This window comes from Centrocercus urophasianus, unplaced genomic scaffold (assembly GCF_019232065.1).
Source record: "Centrocercus urophasianus isolate 14NV4802_14NV808 unplaced genomic scaffold, USGS_Curo_1.0 seq_36, whole genome shotgun sequence".
NCBI classification, from domain to species: Eukaryota; Metazoa; Chordata; class Aves; order Galliformes; family Phasianidae; genus Centrocercus; species Centrocercus urophasianus.
Genome location: NW_024884933.1, coordinates 5328117 through 5349095, shown reverse-complemented (window position 1 = coordinate 5349095; position 20979 = coordinate 5328117). Strand labels below are relative to the sequence as shown.

At 40.9% G+C, this 20979-nt stretch overlaps 3 protein-coding genes across 6 annotated transcripts in view; 1 reads left to right on the top strand and 2 right to left on the bottom strand.

The window, feature by feature from the left end:
• PLCH2 (phospholipase C eta 2) overlaps nt 1–7121 on the bottom strand; it is a 79249-nt gene extending 72128 nt beyond the window's left edge. The window contains exons 1-2 of one of the 3 annotated variants that reach the window (XM_042831357.1): nt 6840–7121; nt 6506–6632 (exon numbers count right to left, since the gene is read on the bottom strand). The gene's annotated coding sequence lies outside the window, so the exon portion shown is untranslated. Of the gene's footprint in view, nt 1–5081; nt 5493–6505; nt 6633–6839 lie in introns of those variants that run through there. The other 2 variants (XM_042831356.1, XM_042831360.1) reach the window with 2 other exon arrangements.
• A 521-nt stretch (nt 7122–7642) lies between these two features.
• Nucleotides 7643–11116, top strand: PEX10 (peroxisomal biogenesis factor 10). The gene is made up of 6 exons (XM_042831556.1): nt 7643–7754; nt 7947–8027; nt 8290–8696; nt 8906–9081; nt 9369–9504; nt 10882–11116. The coding sequence occupies exons 1-6, from the start codon at nt 7643–7645 to the stop codon at nt 10951–10953; spliced, it is 984 nt and encodes a 327-aa protein (XP_042687490.1). The 3' UTR covers nt 10954–11116.
• Nucleotides 11117–13728: 2612 nt separating this feature from the next.
• Nucleotides 13729–20714, bottom strand: RER1 (retention in endoplasmic reticulum sorting receptor 1). Of its 2 annotated transcripts, XM_042831557.1 has the most exons (7): nt 20632–20714; nt 17709–17794; nt 17054–17158; nt 15940–16039; nt 15463–15541; nt 15222–15357; nt 13729–14788 (listed from the first exon to the last, which is right to left on the bottom strand). In XM_042831557.1, the coding sequence occupies exons 2-7, from the start codon at nt 17787–17789 to the stop codon at nt 14699–14701; spliced, it is 591 nt and encodes a 196-aa protein (XP_042687491.1). In that variant the 5' UTR covers nt 17790–17794; nt 20632–20714; the 3' UTR covers nt 13729–14698. The 2 variants fall into 2 exon arrangements, with proteins under 2 accessions (XP_042687491.1, XP_042687492.1); XM_042831558.1 differs by lacking the exon at nt 17054–17158.
• Nucleotides 20715–20979: the final 265 nt, after the last annotated feature.

Genomic DNA, 20979 nt, shown 5'->3' with positions numbered 1-20979 from the left:
CCAATAAATGACCAAGCACAGCTCTGCCTTGTTCACCACTTTACCATGGACTTTAACACCTAGCCAATAAATAACATGACATCCATAACTGCTTATCTCATTATGTACCTCTCTGAACTCATAGAAAAGGAATAAAGAAGTAGGATGCTATATACAGTAGAAGATAACAAAAGTACTGAGTGGTTTAACAAAGGATGATCTAACACCAGTCACGGAATGCAATCTATCACCAAATCCACTAAGTGTTTTCCAAGTGGACATTACACAAACAGTAAAACTTACCTTTAAGAAAGACTTATTCCAAGCCAATTGAGTTTAGGCAAGCCTTCCTGGCCATTTCAGCCATCTGACAACCTATCTCATGCTTTTTCTAAAAGCTCTGGCATGGCTCTCCTCAGCCAACTCCTTTTATGCAGCTGTCTGTTCACATCTTTGACACACCAAATTAAACAGAGAGTACATTTTACTCAGTTCTCATACCAACCCCACTAGGCAATATCAGCACATACCACATTTCCAGAATTCTCTGCTCTTCCCTCTCTTGCAGACTCTGCAGCTTCACCTTCTAAGCACCTCAATCATATGCTTTACCATAGCTTCCACTGTTTGCCCGAACTCCATTTCTTGCTCATTTATTTAAAATTAGCAGATAAAAATTCCATGCTGTTAGTCAAAGGCAGAGAAAAACTGCAGAAAATTCATTCCAGTGTCCACTATCATTCTACACTTGATTTTCCTATTGCAAGAGGATACTAGGAAATTCTGGAAGCAGCTTGTGGAATGTGTGTGTAAGGGGTGGGGGCTGAAGGAGAGAAGTGGAGAGACAGGAGCTTCTTTTAAGTTCCTTTATAGTGACTAGTCCTGCAAGGAGGAGACATCCACTTAACATCAGATTCAATATAAAAAGTAGTATTGCAGGTTTCTGCATAAGGGCCCTTGGCAAACACCACCTGGAAGTGATGGGAACTGCATGCTTTCCGCAGCACTTACAATCTCTCCCACGAATATTAACATACAAAGCTCCTTCAACTTCCCACCTATTTCCCTCTTAATTTCTGAGGCAGTCCAGAGCTCCACGACAGCTACACAGATGTAAGAAGATTCTCCAGGAGCCATTCCTTAATTAAATGGAAACAAGAGAGGCTGTGACAAAGAATAAAAATGCTGGGCCAGATCAGAAACATGTACACAAAATCAATCTCTAAAGTTGCATGCTGCATTTCTTCCTCAAAGAGAGCTGAGGATCTCACTCAGCTAACACTGCAAGTCCGTGGACGAGGAAGCTGCCCTTCTAAAATGAATTCAATGGTTATTTCTACAACTTAACTCTTTCTTGCTTGAAATCCAACCTTGGATAGATCAAATCGTGAGTTCTCACAAATGCCATTTTGCACCTGAGGAAGTTATTCATGACAGGAAGCCTGAAGCATCATCTTCCCATCCTTTCTATGTTTTTCATCTCCTAGGTTAAAGCTTCAACATTTTGGTTTAATTCATATTAGGAAAAATGGAAATAAAGTTCAAGTGTGGGCTTCAGCTACCACTGCTCCTATGTGAGCTATTATGCCTCACACAGCACAACGTAAACGAAGACTAAAACAATACTGAAGCATTAGCTCTGCTTGATTGGAGGACTACAAGAATTTGTCAGTAACGCAGACGCTCGCAGTCTGCCAGATGGCAGCGGACAGACAGGAACAGGAAAGGAAGTCAGAACTTCGCCTAAGCACGCGTAAAGATTTGTCACAGCCTGCAGTTTCACCAGTACCCAGCCAAAGTCTTTACTGTATACTTCTGTGTGCTGAAGGCAAGCGCTCCACCCCCAGCAAAACAGATTACACAATGGATTAAAAAGTCTGGAAATTCCCTACAGATTTGAAGTCTGGGTTCTAAGCAGTGAGGTGGACTTTGAATCGGATCCTCTCAAAGAGAGGGTTCTCTACTTCTGCAACTAGATTTTATGCCTGCCTTATCTATGGAAAGAACTAATTGTTCTCATCTATGAAGTACTATAACAAGCTTCCAGACTTCAATCATTTCCTTTAAAAACAGGAGGGAAGGGCAAAATTACATTTTTTTTTTTTATATTATTATATGACTTGATAAAAATATTGCAATAAAACCCTTTGAATCATTACAAGAAAAATAGAGCTCTACTGAGCCTATGAACAAAGCGCACAGGGGCAAAGTTTCTTTACTAGGCAGAACACAAAAAGCCAGAACCCTGCTTAATCCAAACACTGAAACAGAATTAATAGCTGTTCTGTGCTGGCCTTCTGTATTTGGGGTGGGCAAGGTGGCTAGAAGTCAACTCACTGCTGGTATATATTGTGACAGTATTTTGTTCCGTCTCGCTTCAGGTCCAGCCACAGACCAAATAAACCAATGTAAAAATAAAAAATTAAGAAAGTCAAATAAAGAATTTTCAAAGCAATCCAGCCAACATTACCCCTTTGTCAATACTCTTACCAGTATACACTTCTACTGCCTGTATTCAATTTATAATGTATACAGAAAGCAGAAACCAAAGTTCTAAGCAACATAAATACAAGTATGCTGCAAATACAGAGTAAATTCAGCCACCCCATTACACCTGCTTAGAAGAAATCAAACAGTACACATAAGTTTCCCTAAGGATTTGAGGAGTTCTTCCATTCAGCTATCTGCCTACACAGTAATCAGCCATGTGCCTTCCTGGAGCATGACAAATGTGTTGCAGTAAATTCAGATGATCCTCACTCACTGGGAGACCCTCTTTTCTGAAAAATCTCTTCAGCCTCATCCTGTTTCCCTCACAAATGTACTTACACGGTCATTTTCCCAACTCTGGACAAACTAATGGAACTAATAGGAACAAATTACAGTGACATTCACAAGTAAGTTGGCCCCTTTTAATTATATTTAGTACCACATTCTGTATATTTTATTTTAAAAGCAGAGTAAATACTGCAGCAAACAATATAATTACATTAAGCTGCGAGAAGAGTAGCTTTCCAGTGTTCTGAAATGGAATACAGACTTAAAAATGCATACGCTGTGTATCCTTTATTCCTAACCAAAATGTTTTTACAAGAAGAATTTCAATCTTACCTTGGCAGTTACAATTTGTTAACATTATCAACAATCTCCCACGGTAGAAAGGACTACCTGCAGCAACATTCATTCAGATGCTCTCTCAGACAATTTAGGATAAGTATGGAGCAGCTTTTAATTCAGCCTTATCTACAGAAATGCTGAATGCCACATTAGAAGAAATAAAGCCTTTCCAGATTAACGTATAAAGAGTCCGGCCATACAACACAAAGTTCTCATGTTTACAGAGCAAACAAAAACAAACCAAAAGGAATAACTGAAAACAACACTGCAGTCTCCAGGGCGTAGATTTCATAGGTTTTACACAAATTTATAGGCAAGTCATTTCATTAGTTTGTTGCACTTCCTTGCCAACAATAAGGCGTGAGTTAACAAACAGTCCATGCGGTTTGCAGTCGTGAAGGACCCGTGGCTCCATAGGATGACAACTCCATGAGTTACAAGGACAAGCAAGGCTAAATTACATTTCTGGGACTAACAGAAGGATGAAACAAACTCACTAAAAAAAAAATCTCGGAATAAAGTTCTCCTGGTTTTATGCAGGAAGACACATTTTAGGCAAACGATCAGGAAGGTTGATTCTTTGGGTGAAAAAGAACCAAGATACGACGCAACCAAAAAGAACGAAGCCAGGACACAACTAGATCTACATTAAATAGAAAACCGAGCTATCAGTGCAAATTTTTCTATGCTTGCTCATGGTCTCCAGTCTATAAAGGCAACCTTCGGCACCTAGAAGCAGACAGCCCACCTACTGAACAGCTCAGAGATGAGCAGGCATTATTTGTTCTTCATACACTGGTAGTGAGGTAATTGGCTTTGGGGAGGATGCAGCCACTTGGATAGCATACAATCTTTCCTGCTCTTGGATAACCAGTGTATCTCATCAGCAGTCGCCGACCTTCCTTCACAAATCTTCTGTCCTTCAGTTGGTCTAAACTGTTCCTTCATACATAACAGTTCCTTCTTAGCTGGCTAGAAAGAGCGTAATCTAGATAACATTTTTCTCCACTCAGTAAGAACAGAAAATGTCATTTAATAGACAAAACTTCAACCACAACAACTCAGATTCCAAAGACAGCAGCCCACGCATACCACAGCCAGCAGTGACCCCTACCCTGCTTCAGTTTTATTATTCAGCAGTAGAACCCACCTGTGTCATGGAACAAAACACGTTTCTAGCACTTACCACCATCAGGATTTGGGGTATGCCTAAGATCTACATCTAAACTCTGCAGCCTGAGGCATTTACAGCACACAGCACAGCCATCCTTGTTATCTGCCAATCTCTGCAATGCTAACTCACTTTTTTTTAATGCCAAAAAGAACTGAAAATTCCTTGTCCACAGTCCAAACCAATGACAAAAGAAATCCAGACCACAGGCATCCTTTCAACAGGTCACACACACCTTTCCAAGTCACGATTCACTACTCCTCTATCACAGAATCACAGAGGTTACATTACCTTCTGGTATTTTACTTGAATACCTAAAGTTGATTTTAAAATCGACTTCTCTCATTCAAGTCGGTTTTAATTTTGTCTCCATATTCCTGCAAGAGCTCAATGCTCAGGTCATCATTCTGCAATGAATGTTAGTCTCTTGTACTGAAGAGAACAGTCCAGTTCAAAAAGTCTGAACTGCTAATTTAAAATGCAGTTCCCCTCATTCCCACAAGCTCTGAAAAATCCATACATTTAGGACTAAGAGAATTCCAAGGTTCTATGCATTTTCGTAACCAGAGAAAGCACGACTAGAATAAAACAAGCACTACACATGGTGCTCTTTCTATTCTCTCTCTTCAAGAAGAGGAAAGCACAAGAAACAACAAACTCTGCTGCAATCATAAAGCTATATACATTCCTGTGGTAGCATATCATAACATTTGCTGCTAATGTTAAGAGTGCACGTAAGTGTTAAAAGCACACCAGAACATTCCTGACACAGAAGGCAGAAAATTGAAACAAAACAAACAAACAAACAACAAACCTTTGTCTCTCCTCTCTGGACTGTGCAGTCAACCTGTCCCAACTTCTTTCCATGTTACATCGGAACTTCCATGAGCATGAGAAAAAAAAAAAGTGGAGGGGAGGGAACTGCAAAACCAGAGAGAGAAGGCTCCTCCCTGCGCTTTACATGTTGAGGGCTCTCAGCTAACTGATCACAAAGCAGCTTTTACAGCCCTTATTCAAACAGTTCGGCTCCAGGGTAACAAGTTCAAAGTGGGAGGAGGCAGAAAGAGTCAGAGGGCGGTAACAATCTTGAACAGACACTTAGCTGCTTTTATATCTGCAGAACCTGTTCTTCAGGTTGGAAACTGAAACATCTGCTTGTTGCCGCGTTTGAAAGCTGCGCTCCAAACCTCTTCCATAATACCAGCAGGTCTGCAGTGGCAAAACCAAGCTTAATAACACACAGACATGCAACATGTGGGAGGAAAAGTTAATCATTACTGCACGGTGCATTTGTTTTACGTTTTGGACTTCCTTGTATTAATGGCAGTAAAGCAGTCACTCCCCTATCTGTTATAAGGAAGAGCTGAGAAGTGTGCAATGGAAACAAAGTCTGCACAGAAATTTCTGTCCCTCAGAAGGATGTGAAGATCTTAGAGGAAGTAGAGAAGGCAAAAAAAGCGCTGAATGTCCATGTTTAAATTAGTGACTAAATATAAATCATTAAGTATACAACCTTGCCTGCACCTTTGCTCGTATGGGTTTAAGAAACTTCAAATGATGCTTTACTTATTGCAGCAGTTACTCATTTTTCCCAATACAGGAAAATACCGCAGACGCTGTTTGCTAAACAAACAACCAGGACTCATCCTACACAGAGGTAAATTTCTTTGTGATGTTGCAATAACAATTAACTGCCCCAAAGCATATTAGAGCAGCTACATCGGATATGGAACATTTCCCTTCTTTCACTCAGGAGCATAACTTTCAGAACGTAACAGAATCCATTCAATTTGTCAAGAATAATCACCTGCAGAAAAGTTAAACACATTTTAGCAGTTCTGGGAACAGAGTCTTGGCAGCCTGGGACCCAGGATGATGATAAGGAATAGTTAATATGTGAACTCAAAAAAAAATATTAGTAAATAATTAACAAAATGACCTCATGAAACTTTGTAGCAAGGAACAGATTGAATAGATGCAAAACCAAAGCAATTACCATAAATCAATTAAAATTGCTGGCAGTTGGGATTTATAAGCGTTGCTAAGGTTGGTTTGGGTTCTCTGTGGCAAAAACAGCCACTTACCAAAAAGCAGGAATAGACTCCACCACCCACATCGTCCTCCAAACCATGCGTTTATTTTCTCATTCTTCTTGGATCCACTTTGACTACCCCGTTTATTTTAAAGCTCTGCTATTATTTACTACAGTAACAATTATTTAAGAAAAGAAAATCTGACCTTTGGAAGCCTCCAAAGCCTCGTCTTATCTTCAGCTTCACAAATGGTTTCCAATCTCCTAATTAAGAGCTCATTAGCCAGCACTTCAACTTTCAGGCTAAACTGACAGCTTCCTTGGCTTCTCCACCTGCAAAACCAAGAGAATCGTATGGAACAGCTTCAGCAAAACGGTGACAGAACACCTTGTAGACTCAAAAACCATATAATGAACACTAAGTTGGAATTCTCCCAAGCACTGTGACCAGTTATCAGCTTGGCTCAGCCAGTGGAACCAACAAAACACCCCTCTTTGTTCCCAGCTCCCTCTGGAATTCCTGTGTTCTAATGTTCTCACATGCAATCAGTTGAAGCCATCACTCCTCCATTGCAGATTGCCGCACAGCGCAGTGTGATCAAACTGCAGTCGGGATGCCTTTGCTGCACTGCATATGAAATATTGCAGCTGCAACCGTTTTTATGGGGAGAATGCCACCAAGACCCGTAATTCTAAATATCTTCATTTGTTCATTGCTCTTCTTAACGATTGAGCTGTCAGGTACAAGGAATGATGGAACTTGGAGCAGAATCGAATCGAATCGTGCGGAGCTGTGAGGTGAACTCCAATTCTCAATGGGGAGTTGGAAACCCGCTGGGCTGGCGCCTGAGGGCAGCTCCCCCGGGAGGGCGACGCAAACCGCTGTGCAAGGGAGGCGATCCGGGCAGTTTTCTGATACAGGAGCTCCCCCTGCTGGTTCACCAGAACAAACTTTCCAACACTTTTCCTTGATTGTACTGGTTGTAGAGCTACAGATGGAGCAATCTGTAGCAGCTGTGTTTAGGTCGCGTGCCCTTCTTTGCGTTACCAAATATATGTGGGACAGAACGCGTTATTGAAGCGCCACATAAGATTCACCACAGCTTCACAGCCCGTTTGGTGCAGTAAAACAGGCGAGCTGCATCGCTATGAGCACAGCACTGAACTCTGAGGCGGCGCGTGCCGTCACGGACACCGCTCACCTGAGGACAGCGCCCCCTTCAGCGGAAAGGCGGGAAGCGCAGCGCCAACGGCTGCCTAGCCGCGCGAGAGCGAGGCGGGAACCGCACCTCCCCTTCAGCTTCCCGCCCAGCCGCAGTGACGTCATCACTCTGCGCCGCGCCATGGCGCTGGGCCCCGCAGGGCCGGCTCGGCTGGTGCGCTGCGGGCAGAAGGACGAGCTGTACCGGAGCGGGCTGCGCAGCGGGGCCGGCACCGCGCTGCACGGGATCGCGGGTAACGTCACCCCTCCTGAGGATCGGTGCTGTACTGAGGTGACGCGGGGCGGGACGGCTCCATTCCTCAGGACGGTGCTGAGGGTTCCCGGCTGCGCGCTGCCTCACGGGGTCTGGCGGGGCTGGAAGCGCTGTCGGAGAAGAGCACGGATCAGTACGAATCTTACTTAAAATAACGATCCTGGTCTCTTAGGGGCTAAGAAGTGGCTGGAGTGGAGGAGGGAGATCGAGCTGCTCTCCGACGTCGCCTACTTCGCCCTCAGCACCCTGTCAGGTAACGCGCTGCGTGCTGTGCTGCCCTGCGGTGTTTCGGATCTGCTGCCAGTCCTTGTCATTGAATAACTGTCAGAAGGCAGTGATCAAACCCAGCAGTAAATCCATACAATATGAATACAATATATCGATCCAGATACCTATGGTCTCCTGCCTTAAGCCTACAACCATTGCAGATACCCAATGCTGGTGCAAATATATTGCTCACCTCATTACCCCCCAGCCACACACTAAACTGCTTATTCTCTGTTACTCACATCTAGGTTATCAGACTCTGGGTGAAGAATATGTCAACATCATTCAAGTTGACTCAACCAAGAAAAGGGTGCCTTCTTTTCTTCGGCGGGCCATTTTCGTTTCTCTTCATACTGTAGTACCCTATTACTTAGAAAAGGGATTGCAGCACCTGGAACATGAGTTGCAGATAGAAGATGATGGGGCTAGAACCTTGCAAAGCAACCCAGCACTTGGCTTGTCCAGTAGGACCTTAATACGAAACTGGATTCAGAAACAAGTCAGGGTGCTTACAGAAAAACAGAAGAAAACAATCCTGCAAGTTGTGTACATTCTTAAGCAATCCATTCCTTTTCTTCATCGACTACATCTGGCAGTGTTCTACATACATGGCACTTTTTATCACCTCTCTAAAAGAATTGCAGGAATCAGATATGTAAGTGGATCTGTTAATTGTGTGAAAATTGTGTGCACTGCAGTATTTTGGCTTCTTTTGGGATGCAGTTTGCATAAAAAGGATATAGAATTTTGTTGATTATAATACAGTGCAGACTGGGTGAGAAGGAGATAAGGGCAATTATGGGGGAAGGCATAATTTTGTAAAATTGAAGCAATTAAACATCTCTATTTGTGTGCATTTTGCAGCTGCACTTTGGAGGAGTACAAGGAGAAGATCAGAGCATTCGATCAAGTTACAAGTTCCTAGGAATAATTTCACTCTTCCATCTTCTTCTGACAATTGGTGTCCAGATATACAGCTTCCAACAAAAGCAGAGAGCAAGGCAGGAATGGAAACTACACCGCAATCTAGCTCTCCAGAAGTATGTTCATTTTACTTAATAGGAAAGGTAGAAGCAATAGTGGGAAATGTAATGGCTTTCACAAACAGGGAGAGCACTGGCATTACATTTTGACTTAAGATAGAACCTAATGTAGCATAATGTTGGACACGCTCACTTACTAAACATCTTAGATTTCATGCCTTGCTTTTATGTGTGGGACTCTCACAGGAAGGGTTAACATTTGAAGGAAGGCTTTACAAGATTGCGTTAACAGGTATTTCTTGCAAACAGGCCTCATAAAACTAATTAATACCTGTGTTGATTAGAAATACGATAAAGGAAAAAACTACTGGGCGCCAGTCCCGCTGCACTTTGTGTTTGGAGGAACGGAGACATGCAACAGCCACACCTTGTGGGCACCTGTTCTGCTGGGAATGCATCACCGAGTGGTGTAATACCAGAGTAAGTACAGTGGGACAAACAGCCCAGGAGTAAACATGATGAAATCTGTAGCTCGCTGTTGAAATGTTACCTTTTCCCTCCCTAAGACACCCAAAATCCTCCCAGAGGTTTGTGGGATCCGTATATTGTACTAGGATACAATACTATATAGTACTTTGATGAGGTAAATGAGATGTTTCTGATTCAGCCATTGAAATGCAATTGAATTAACTGGAGAAGTCAGGCACAGTCATAATAAAGACCCAAGCTATAATTCTGACTGCAAAGAACAGAACTGATCAATGTTCTGATTTCCAGTACCACGGAATAAGTTACAAACTAATTGAGCTAACTTAAGACAAATTTTTTTTTGCATTACTGAAATAAACAACTTCCATCCATGAAGGTTTTCTGTAGCTATCTTGGAATAAGGCATTATCCATTTATTTTATGAGTAAAAAATGTTTATTAAAAAAAAAAAAGGGGTACTTACAATCTTTGCCACAGGGCTTAGGCCAACACTGTAACTCTGATGCATTACTGTAGTACTTCAGATCTACTTAAATTATCTGGCACTAATACTGATATAGCTCTGGCAAAACAGAGTCAGGTAGTCTGATTCATTTAATGCTTTCCTAGCACAAACCAAGCTACCTTCTTTCCCACTGTACAGTTAGCAATTTTCAGTACCTCAGCTGTTGTTTCTGAAATATAAGGGAGGCAGCAGATGTTACAAAGTTCCAGCTGGATGTGCAAGTTCAATACACAATGACAGGGAACTCAAAGTTCGCAAGACCTTCCTGCACAAAACAGAAGTTCAAATGAACTACTGGGTATAACTGAAGCTGGTACCTACACAGGGCTCCTAAAACTCAAAGTGCCCTGGAATTATTTTGGGCAAAGTGGTCAATAAAGAGATTAGCACTATGCAAGTTCTAATTCAGCTGCAAGCAGAAGTGGAATTAATGTAAGCATAAAGAAAAGTAATACCTCTGAAAAAGAGTATATGGCAGCATTGCTTGGCAATATTCAGGGGCAGCAGAACATGTGAAAATCATCTCAATGACCATTTGAGATATTTCACCAGACTTCCTTGAAGGTAAAAATCTGAGAAGTCATTTCTCTTAAAGATTACAAAGTTTCTTCAACTAAAGATGTTGGAAGCTGTGTACAGCACCCATGGATTTGAGATCATATTTTAAACTCACCTCAAGCTGCAATTTGAGTGAGGTACCCTTTCAGAGCCTTACCTGGTTAAGCATGCAATGCAGACTGGACTAAAAAAACATGTAGTTTTAGAAGCTTATTTTCTAGTTCTTGTTTAACATAGTTGGATTTTTTTCTTTATTTTTAACCTTTTAAATACAGCAATTTAGAATATCTCTTTGCTTTTTGTAGACAGAATGTCCACTGTGCAGAGAGAAGTTTCATCCTCAGAAGCTGATCTACCTACGCCACTATCAACTGTGAGGAAAAATCCATTACAAGGGCCTCTGCTCTCTTACCTTCATACAGAGTGGTCATACAGTTCAGGTTAGTCCAAGAATGAGACTTTATTGTAAAACTGGTAACTGCCTGTACAAGGTGGCACTTCATTCCTGTTGTACAAAATAAATCTATTTCTGCCTCTTCATGTTTCTTGCTTTATGGTTCTTGACCATATTAAAAATGTCTTTCTGAAGTTGCTTAAAGAAGTGTGATAGCCTTCAAACAATGAAAAATTTAAGTCATTTTCTCTAAATTTGAGTAACAAATCTTCCAACCTTTCATAACATGCATAAGGCATTACTAATATTTTACTATTTTTAAGACTCCCTTTAGGTAATTAACATTACAAGAGTCCATGCTATAGATTTCAGGGGAAAGCAAAAAGAAAAAACAACAAACAGTATCAGAGGATGTACAAGAGTCCTTACTTCACTTGCAGTGGGACTTCTGGTGATAAAAGTATATCAACATTCAGTTTTCATAGTAAAGTTAACAATAAAGCAGCTTTCTTTGATGTGACAAAGCTTCCCTGATGAACAGAAGCAACAAATGCAAGCCCAAAGTAATATAGAATGTCTATTAATGAAATCAACATTGAGCTTTTAACCTCAAAACTCTACCATTATTACTACAAAGATTTTAATCAAGTATTCCAGACACTTAAGACTAGAGCAATGGAAGAAGTGTTTCAAAGTCACACGTGCATATGTGTAACATGATGGAAAGTGCAACAGTGACAGCAGAACAGCAAGATCCCAGCCTACAGCAAGAGGCTTTGCTCAAATACAGCAGCCATGGGCACAGAAACAAAGGAAAAGAAGCTGCTTACCTTCTGAAGGCCTCAGGTATGCAGGGATCTCCAGCAAGATCCCCTTGCCTCCACTGTCAGCCCTTAAAGGAGGGCTGGGAAGGGGTGGATCCTGGCTCCAGCCCTTCTGGTCACTCAGTACATTGCATGCACCTGAGCTCCCCTGGGCTGGCCCTGCCTTCCCACCAGGCTCCATCACAGGTGCAAGCTGTGATTTAGCATTTCTACTACAGGATACTAATAGTCAACTATGCCCAACTGTAACATATTTGTTTTATAACACAGCCTATGTTCTGTCTGCGTGGTCTTTTCCATAGTCTAACACAGGGAAGAAGCTGATTTCAGCCACAGGCCTTCTACTCTCTTTATGGTAATAGGAACTATTTAGGCAGAGCCAGTATATGAGAGTATGAATGAGGAAGGATTCAGCAGCATTACCTCCTAAAGTTTACTTCCCTAAGTTATAATTAGTTCTGCTACACAAGCATTTAGAGCATCAGGGAAAAAAATAAGATTGTCAGTTATTAACACACTATCTTATTTTTGCACAGTATGTGCAAGAGGAAGTTGATTCTATTTCTTCAGTACAGGTGGAGAGGGAAATCCATGTGATTCATTGGCAGATCATGAGTTTGTTTCAATAAATCTTGCACAAATAGCACCAAACATGGATTGGGAGGGGCAAGCTACAGGAAAAGCACTTCTTTTCAGTTATTTGTATTGCAGAGATGTGAGCTAGTTAATTATTAAATTCAAGCGTTATCATGAATCCTCAAATAAAATCAGATGAGTGTTTCTTTGCACCTATAAATCAAATCAAAAGTTACTGTGCAAGCACTTCAGCATTACTGTACAAAAGCTGATTTTCAATATCTTCCCCTTCTTACACTAGAAAAATTTCAGGCATCCCCATGTTTAAAACTGTAAAGAGAAGCATGGCAGAAAAATGGTCCATATGACTCAAAGATGTGCTAAGGAAACAACTGCATTATGAGCATTCTCCTTACCATGAAAAACAGTGAGGAAAGATAATCTGCACATAGAAACAAACAGGAATCAATCAGTGACTGGCAAGTCCCTGTGAAGCTGGTGAGCCAAGTTTTTCATGCATTCTGTAATGGTAATTCATCACTCCTCAGTGATAAAAACAGAGCAAAGTTTAACAAAATGCTGTCAAACTTGCCTGGCCTTTGGAAGCTGAGAGTCGCCTGAGGAATTACAGTCATCCTGATGTCATCCACAATATTTATTTGAAAACTGCTAACCCCACTGAATATTGAACAGCTAGCTATGTATCTATTAATGAGAAGAAATCTGTTCTTATGCTGCCACTTAAGTTAGAAATCAGGTGAAGGTAAAAATCTGTAATTTGCAATGACTGTTTTTCATATCTCATTGCTCACGGGTCACTCCAATTGCTAACATTTAAAAAGAAATCATACAAATCTCCAAGTCTTACCCACATATTCAGAAGCTCCAGCAAACCTCCAAGTTCAGGCTTTCAGACTAAAGGGCAAAGAACTACAAGTGTCCATGATCTTTCTAGATGCAGCGTTTCTGTAATTTGAAGTTAGACTAATTCCCACATTGATAAGGAAAACACAAGCTGACAAACAAAAACCAGGCCAACATCAACTTAATCTACCGTTCACTTTTCAAGGTTTGGAGAAGGCTGGATCCTAGGGCACCATGACTTCATTCAACAAAGTCATATAAAACTTCTCTATAAGATTTCCAATAAGGCATCAGTTGAAGTTGACACTTCAACTCCATTTAGAATCTTTGAAGAGCTAAACTTTATCTACCTTGTCCCAGTGAATGTTCCCTGAAGATCTAAAATAGGTCACATGAAGATAAATTCTTAGGGTAATCATTAATGCAAAGAATCCATAAATACTATTAGATCTTTCTATACGTATATTTATATATAAAGATAATAGAGAACAAGCCAAGGGGGACACTGTCTTTTAATAAATTTTGGAATTAAAAAGTCACTTAATAAAATTGCAGTTGTATCACATGAAAAAGTTTACATGCAGGTCATTTATCTGATTTTTTATTTTTTTTTTTTAACTATAGAAAATGAAAATCTTTGTTAAAACTCACAAAGTTTGTCTCCTGTGGCCAGTTGGAGTATATTCTGAAGGGGCTGCACGGAGTTGGCTTAAGTTAATCAAGAAACCCTTAGGTATGAAAGAAAATCCAACTAAAACAATTAAAATATATATATTTATAATTCCAGGTCCTCAAAGGAAATTGGAATAGATTTTGAACAAAGCTTTGAGTCATCACGAAGGAACCCAATTTTAGCATCTTCTGGGAGGTGTAATGGTGAAACTGGCATTGAAACCTAACAGAAATGAGTTACTTTAGAAGCTGTGTGTGTTTTTCTCCCTACTACAAAATCCTTACATTTGGAGATTTCTTTTTCTATTTATGACTCAATAATATCATGCATTTAGCAAACTGGCATCTATTCAGATCTGATGAATTTTTATATGAAAATAGCACATGGCCATGAAGCAGAAAACAGCATCATGTGTGCCACCTTTTTCCTACATACATGCACAGCACTTCAGGGTGATACTGAGAAGAACTACATAAAAACATCAAACTCAAAGCCATTCATCTCTCCAGTGCAATGGATCCTGAAAGAAATCCGTTATCCCAAATCCAAGGGATTATCCAAAGTTTCTCCAACTCCTTACAAAAGATAAACTCAAAGCAAGTTGGTTAGAATGCCAGTTTCTTCAAGCAACTGATACTTCAGATAAAAGTAGCGAGATCCTCTTAAAATGAAACTTCAACTGCTTTGTCACAACTCAATCATTTTTATGAAGAAAAAAGGCATTGTTACAATGGCTCAAAAATCGTTCCTTTAGTTGTAAGCAGAATTGGTCAAAAGGTTGATTGCACCTTCTAGCTAGCAAAGGTCTTTCCCACATCTTCTTTCCCTTTGTATTTCCTCTTGCCGTGTGTGAAGGGTATATATCTGTACTTTATCATATGCTGTGAAGAAAAAAAAAAAACCAATTTTTAGAGACAAGAAATATAGATAACGTTTACAAAAAAAGTTTCATAATACATCATATAACTGACACAGTCCTCTAGAGAGAAAGTTCTACAGCACTTCAGAAGCTAACCATAAAGGTTTACTGGTTTAAAGAATGCTATGAGCCCGATTTTCACATTTGGTTACACTCAAACAACACAGAGAGCACAGTAAAGTTTGCTCATAAGGGGACTGCAGGGAACTCCTGCCACTTAGTTTACATTTGAGTAATGGTTCTTCATCAAAATTCTGAGTGTCTGGAAAGAAAATGATTCTCCTTTTAAAACATCAACAAATATTAAGAATGTAATGCAGCAAACTGGACAGAGGTTGAAACAACACTGCACATTTTGACATCACAAATGCTATTCTCTGTTCTTAGCAAGTTACCTTGATTTGCCTCTTCATAGTGATACAAAACAGCATAATGAAGTACATCACAAGGATTGGCCAAAAAACAGGAACGTTGAAAGCCTCAAAGAATGTACATGCCATAGCAACCAGGATGCCTTTAGTGGCCGAGTGCCTTAAAAATAGCATTAACAATTAATCCTTCAACACCAGTCACCGTTAATTAATGCAGATATTTACACATTTCAGAAACAGAACGTGGGCAGACAGACCGACTCACCAGAATTTAAACTCTGGGAGCCTCCTAATGAAAGGCCGAAATTCTTCATTTTGCCTTGTAGGTAAGGAAGGACCATCATCTGAAGGAGAAAAAATAACAATCAACTCTCACTGTTACATAGATTCCAGTTACTGTTGTGGCTTTAGTGTAACAGGGTTGGCTTCCCATTAAAGAAAATAATAATAAAAATAACAAAAATGAGTGCCAGGTCATTGAGTTATTGCAGGGAGAATTTAAGTCACGTACACCTCTGTCAAAACAAAGATTAACAAAATATGGAATTGTTCAAGACCGAAAAAAAAAAATCACTTTGGAGACCAATTTCATAGCAGTTTCTAATTTAAGCTGTATGGAGTTTTTGCAAGTTGAAGAATACAGTGTCAGACTGGAACTGCACAGCCTTACAGTATTATATCAGACAAAATGAGCCAGAAGTTTAATTAAGTTCAAAACTACTGCAGAATGAATTCACCATACCTGAATCTTCCATTAAGGAGGGATCTACCTTTGGCGACAAGAAAGCTATAAAGAGATTTAGATGGTAGATTCCCAAGGCATATGTCACAATGTACCAACCCTGAAGAAAGGGAGGAAACAAAGGAGAAAAGGTTAAAGACCTCCTGCACAACACTGTCAGATATTTTCAATCAAACAATTTGGTTTCTGCTTCCTTAATAAGTGCTTCTCCATGTCCTCACGCTCACATGAGAGGTTTTCTTCTTAAAAACAAAGCAACAACAAAAAAACATGTTTTCCACTATTTCTATACTGATAGAAAACATAAGAGTTTTCATTTCAATTTACTTACATATTGACTAAGCTTATGGGAAGACCAGCAAAAACTTTAAATCTATCATTCTTAATAAGCCAAACATTTCTTAAATTTCCCTACAGTAAACCTAATATGTTAATTACAACAAACCTGAACATGAGTGGCACACTGATGGATTTAATGAAAGCTTTTCTCGGACGCCTGGTTTCCATGTTCAAAATGCAGATATCATAAAAGCAGCAAAAAGCAAGAAAGCAAGGCTTGCTTTGTTTAAAGCATCTTTGTAGGCTTCAGTCTCTTAAATATTCCTATTACCACTGCTCTGCACAGTTCTTGCATTCAATCTGCAATCTCCAGTTTTCTGAAATCACCATTCTTGAGCTCTACACTGAACTGCAGACTGGCATGAGATACAGGCATCTGACCAGTGCAGAAACAGCCTGCTGACAGCCTGCAGAAGTGCCAAAAAAGCGAGTTTCTCAGTTTGCATGGCCAAAGGTAACCATGGGCTCCTGAACAAATTACTCAGCTTTAAAAATAAAAAACTTTAATGGCTACGAAGTTCTCAGAAATTTATTATGTAATTTCAACAGCATTACTGCAGTATTTCCACTTTACCATCAAATAAATAATCTTAAGCATTCACAAATTCTTTAGTCTGAAGGCAGGAGTTGAACACCAGCAAGAGCTTCCTCCTCAGACTACCTGATCTACCCTTAGTGCGTTCTAATGACAAAATGTAATTCCTGAAATCCTCCTAACAGAAATAACAGAACACTAATGATGGCTGAAACTGACCAGTAAGCCCAGTTTTCCTACCTGCAGTAAATAAACTCTAATCATGTAGATAAAACTCAGACCCAAAGTTACGATCCATCGCACTGCAGTATATGGAGTAGATTTGTCTAACCAGGACTGGTAGATCTAGGAAGAAATACAGTAAGCAGCTGTAAAATATATGCTGCCCAGTGAATAAGGTGTATTTCAGGGCAGCATTAGAAACAGTAAGCATTTGGAAATATATTTTGGAAACAAGAGTAACATGAAACATTCTTATTACAATTAACTTTAATAATAAACATAAACCTTTGAGAATACAAGCTCTACATTTCCACAAAGGCCAGAGAACCCCAACTCCCAATACTTGGGGCATCAGAAAGAAACCCTGAATTTAAACCTTTTATTCTTTATCTCCCTTAAGTTTACTTTCCTTTACATGATTATGACAGGGAACATAAAGCAACATTTTTTGATGATAAGAGCATATTTCCACTGTGATACATAATGATTAATACATACACATTAAAAATCCCATTAAACTACACATTAGAATATCTGTGTATTTTAAAAACATTTCAAATGAAATCTGTACAGATTTCAGCATTTCATCCAACCTCAAACTCACTGAGGTGTGCATTGCTTTGCATTGAGTCCTGCTTCTAATGGAGTCAGAGAAATCCTAGAGAAAACCAACCTGCCCAAGTCTTGTGAAAAATCGATAGACCACAGAAGGCTTTCCATGAACAGACTCACCAATGCTGTCCCCTTCTGACATGGTTGCTGTGAAAATAAAACAACACATAGGTAACATTTCAAACAAAAAGCTGAGCGCTGTGAAACTTCCTACTACAGAACGCTTTATGTTCTTACAGTCTTTTGGACAACCCTACTTGAAAGAAAAAAAAAAGTATTCTTGGAGAAGACATTTATTCAGAAAGAAATTCTGTTCTAGAAGAAATTGTCAAGAAGGTAAAGAAAAGGGTATTTTACAAAGGCAAGAGAGGATCCAACCCATCTTAGGGAAGGAGAAACAAATGCACACAGACATGCAGGAATGAGCCCTGTTAGACATCACCTTGATAAGGCAGGAGCTGAGTTATAACATGTAAGCACTGATACGCACTGCAGCACCACCTCAGTGTCTGAACACAAAGAACAAAACCAAAATAAATAATTTTTTTTCAAGCTGTTTAAGACTTTCAAATATGGAATAACTAAAGAGCAAAGCATTTAGGTTCAGGACTTTGTACACAAGTGGTTACAGAAACAAACATTTGTCACAAGCTCCCAAATTGAAACACTCCTAGCACGAACCAGTGAGTTTATCTAATGAACATGAAGAGCCCTGAAGTCACAGAATAGTTTTATGTATCACTAAAACTGTAAACAAAGAACAGGGCAATGATTCAGACCCCAGATAAAAATAATTCCTTTGGTATTCTTTTTTAAGGACATGTTCCTACTACTAATTCAAGATCTTTACTCTTGAGTTAAGCTCAACTAAGCTTTATCAGCCTACTGAAGATATAAAGCAAACAAAATGAAATTGATTCTAAAGAGAAACACGTCTGCCACATCATCAAAAGCAATCCCTGACATTACTTCCTGGAGTCCTCATCTGGGGGTGGGACTGCACACCTCTGGGACAGCTGGAGGACTTTCACCACGATATTAACATCTCCAGAGCCTCAGACGGCAGCACACATGAGTGAAACATCATTAATTCAGAAGAAGATAGATTTAGATATTGCAATGGAAAAACTGAGACTGAGGACAATCCGGGCAGTCAAAGAATCTTGAAGCTGAGTATTTCCTATAAACACCTGAAAACCAGATCCTATAGAATAAATAGAAAGCAGGAAAAAAGGAGTCCTGTTACACCTGAAAAGATAAAGGGAAAAGGATCACGAGGCTTCAAAAGATTCAGTCCATTTTAATTCTAGTTATGGCTAAAAAGAAAACAAAACCCAATGGAAACTCACAGAAAGAAAGATATGGACATTTTAATTACAAAAAGGAAGTAATTATTATTCTGCCCATTCACTGCACTGCAGAAGGAAGAAATTACTCGGCACTATTAGCATCATTTTGTGCTTTATTTGGGGTGGGTTTGAATCATCCTGAGATATAAAATCACAACAAAAAAGAAATTCAATCTATTGATGACAGAATAACAATTTTCTAAAGGTGGCAAACGTCAAAACTCCAATCAATATTCACATCACAACACACCTGACTACTGCATGCTACAAGCAGACCTTGTAGACCACTCTAATTGTGCAACGACTCACCTACAGACCAAGCAACAAATCATGCCTACAAAGCTACCAATGACTTTGAAATGGAATAGAGGTTTTGGTTGGTGTAAAGAGGCGCTGTATGTACAACCACGATTGTTCATCATCCATACAGCCCTCTGATGGCAGGCCAAGCAATGCAAGCAGCTAACAATGTCTCTCTGACTCAAAAGCACCCAGTGGGGTTTCTTTAAGTAACGCAGACTACAGCATCACGTGACAAAGAATTTGATTTAGCATCTCTCATCATTTTAAAATACTCACTTAAAGCATACCTGTAAGCCACAAGCATGGAGGAAAGCCACCTTCGGCAGTGGAGGTGGTTTACAACTAAGAACCTAAGCCATACCTTATTGCTATATGGGATTAATTAAACCCAAACAGCAGCAATTTCAGAATCACAGAATAGCCTGGGGTTGGAAAGGACCTCAAAGATCATGAATCTGCAACCTCTCTACTGCAGGCAGGGCCACCAACCTCCACGTTTAATATTAGACCAGGTTTTTCAATTCCTCTTTCACAATGAGTTACAATAACTCTAAAGCCAGAAGGACATGCAAAGATTGATACAACAAACGGCAGTTTGCACCCAGCAGAGCACAGCCCAAACTGCCACTGAACAACTCCAAGCAGGTGAGCAGAACAACAAGGGTGTTTTTACCTCTGTTATTATGCTAATACCATCACAAACCTAATTGTACCCTCGAGTTCCTAAGGCCAAAAGTCACCTAAGCCACTTGTCCTAAAGTCGCATTCAGTTACTGAACTTTCAGACAAACCTCTGACCACAATATAAGCTTAAGTGTAAAACGCCAAGGAAGCAAATCGCTAGCAAGATCACACCACAGTTTATGGCAGTTTCCTCATCGCTTCAAGAAAATTACTTCATAAAGCAACGTCCTATAGTCGTGTGCCGGTGACAGAACGAAGGACAGCCTCAGGACCGCCCCAATGTTACAAACGGGACGTTCCCCCCCCGGCCGGCCCGCGCCCACCCACCGCCACACAGCAACAGCGCCAGTAACCGAGCCAGAAAGAAATCAAATAAAAGCCAAAGGCGCTTCAGCTGGCAACGTCTGATACTGAGAGCAGCAGGAAGGACCCCTCAAAGGAAAAGCGGAGCCCGCTGAGGAAAGCCCGGCGGTGGCACCGAAACCCGGCAGAGCGATTACAGGCCCGGAGCGGCCCGGAACGGGATGCGGCACGGCAGCCCCAGCAGCTCGGCCTGTCTGTGCATCCACCCCCACGTGGCGCCACTACCGGCCGGCCCACAGCCCCTGGCCCGGACCGGACTCCTGACGCCGAGCCGCAGCTACTCACAGGCGGCTGAGCAGAATCCTGCCTTCCGACCCCCCTCCCCCCGCCTCCACAGCCCCAATATGGCGGCCACAGCGGGGGGCACATCCACTTCCGCTTCCGGGGCAAGAGAGGCGGGGAGAGGATTCAGAGCCGGCCTGCCATTGGTGGCCGCGGGAGCGTAATCTTTAACATCTGCGCAGGCGCAGCTCGCTCTGCTAGCGCTGAAGGGCGGCCCTTCTCGCCCCGCCCCTCCTCCTCTCAGCCAATGAGCGCCAGGCTGCTGCTGCCAGCGTGGAGGCGTCGGGAGCTGCGCGGGCACGTGGCGGCGGAGCCGCTGCAGTTTGCGGTTTTCCCGCCTCTGCTGAGCGC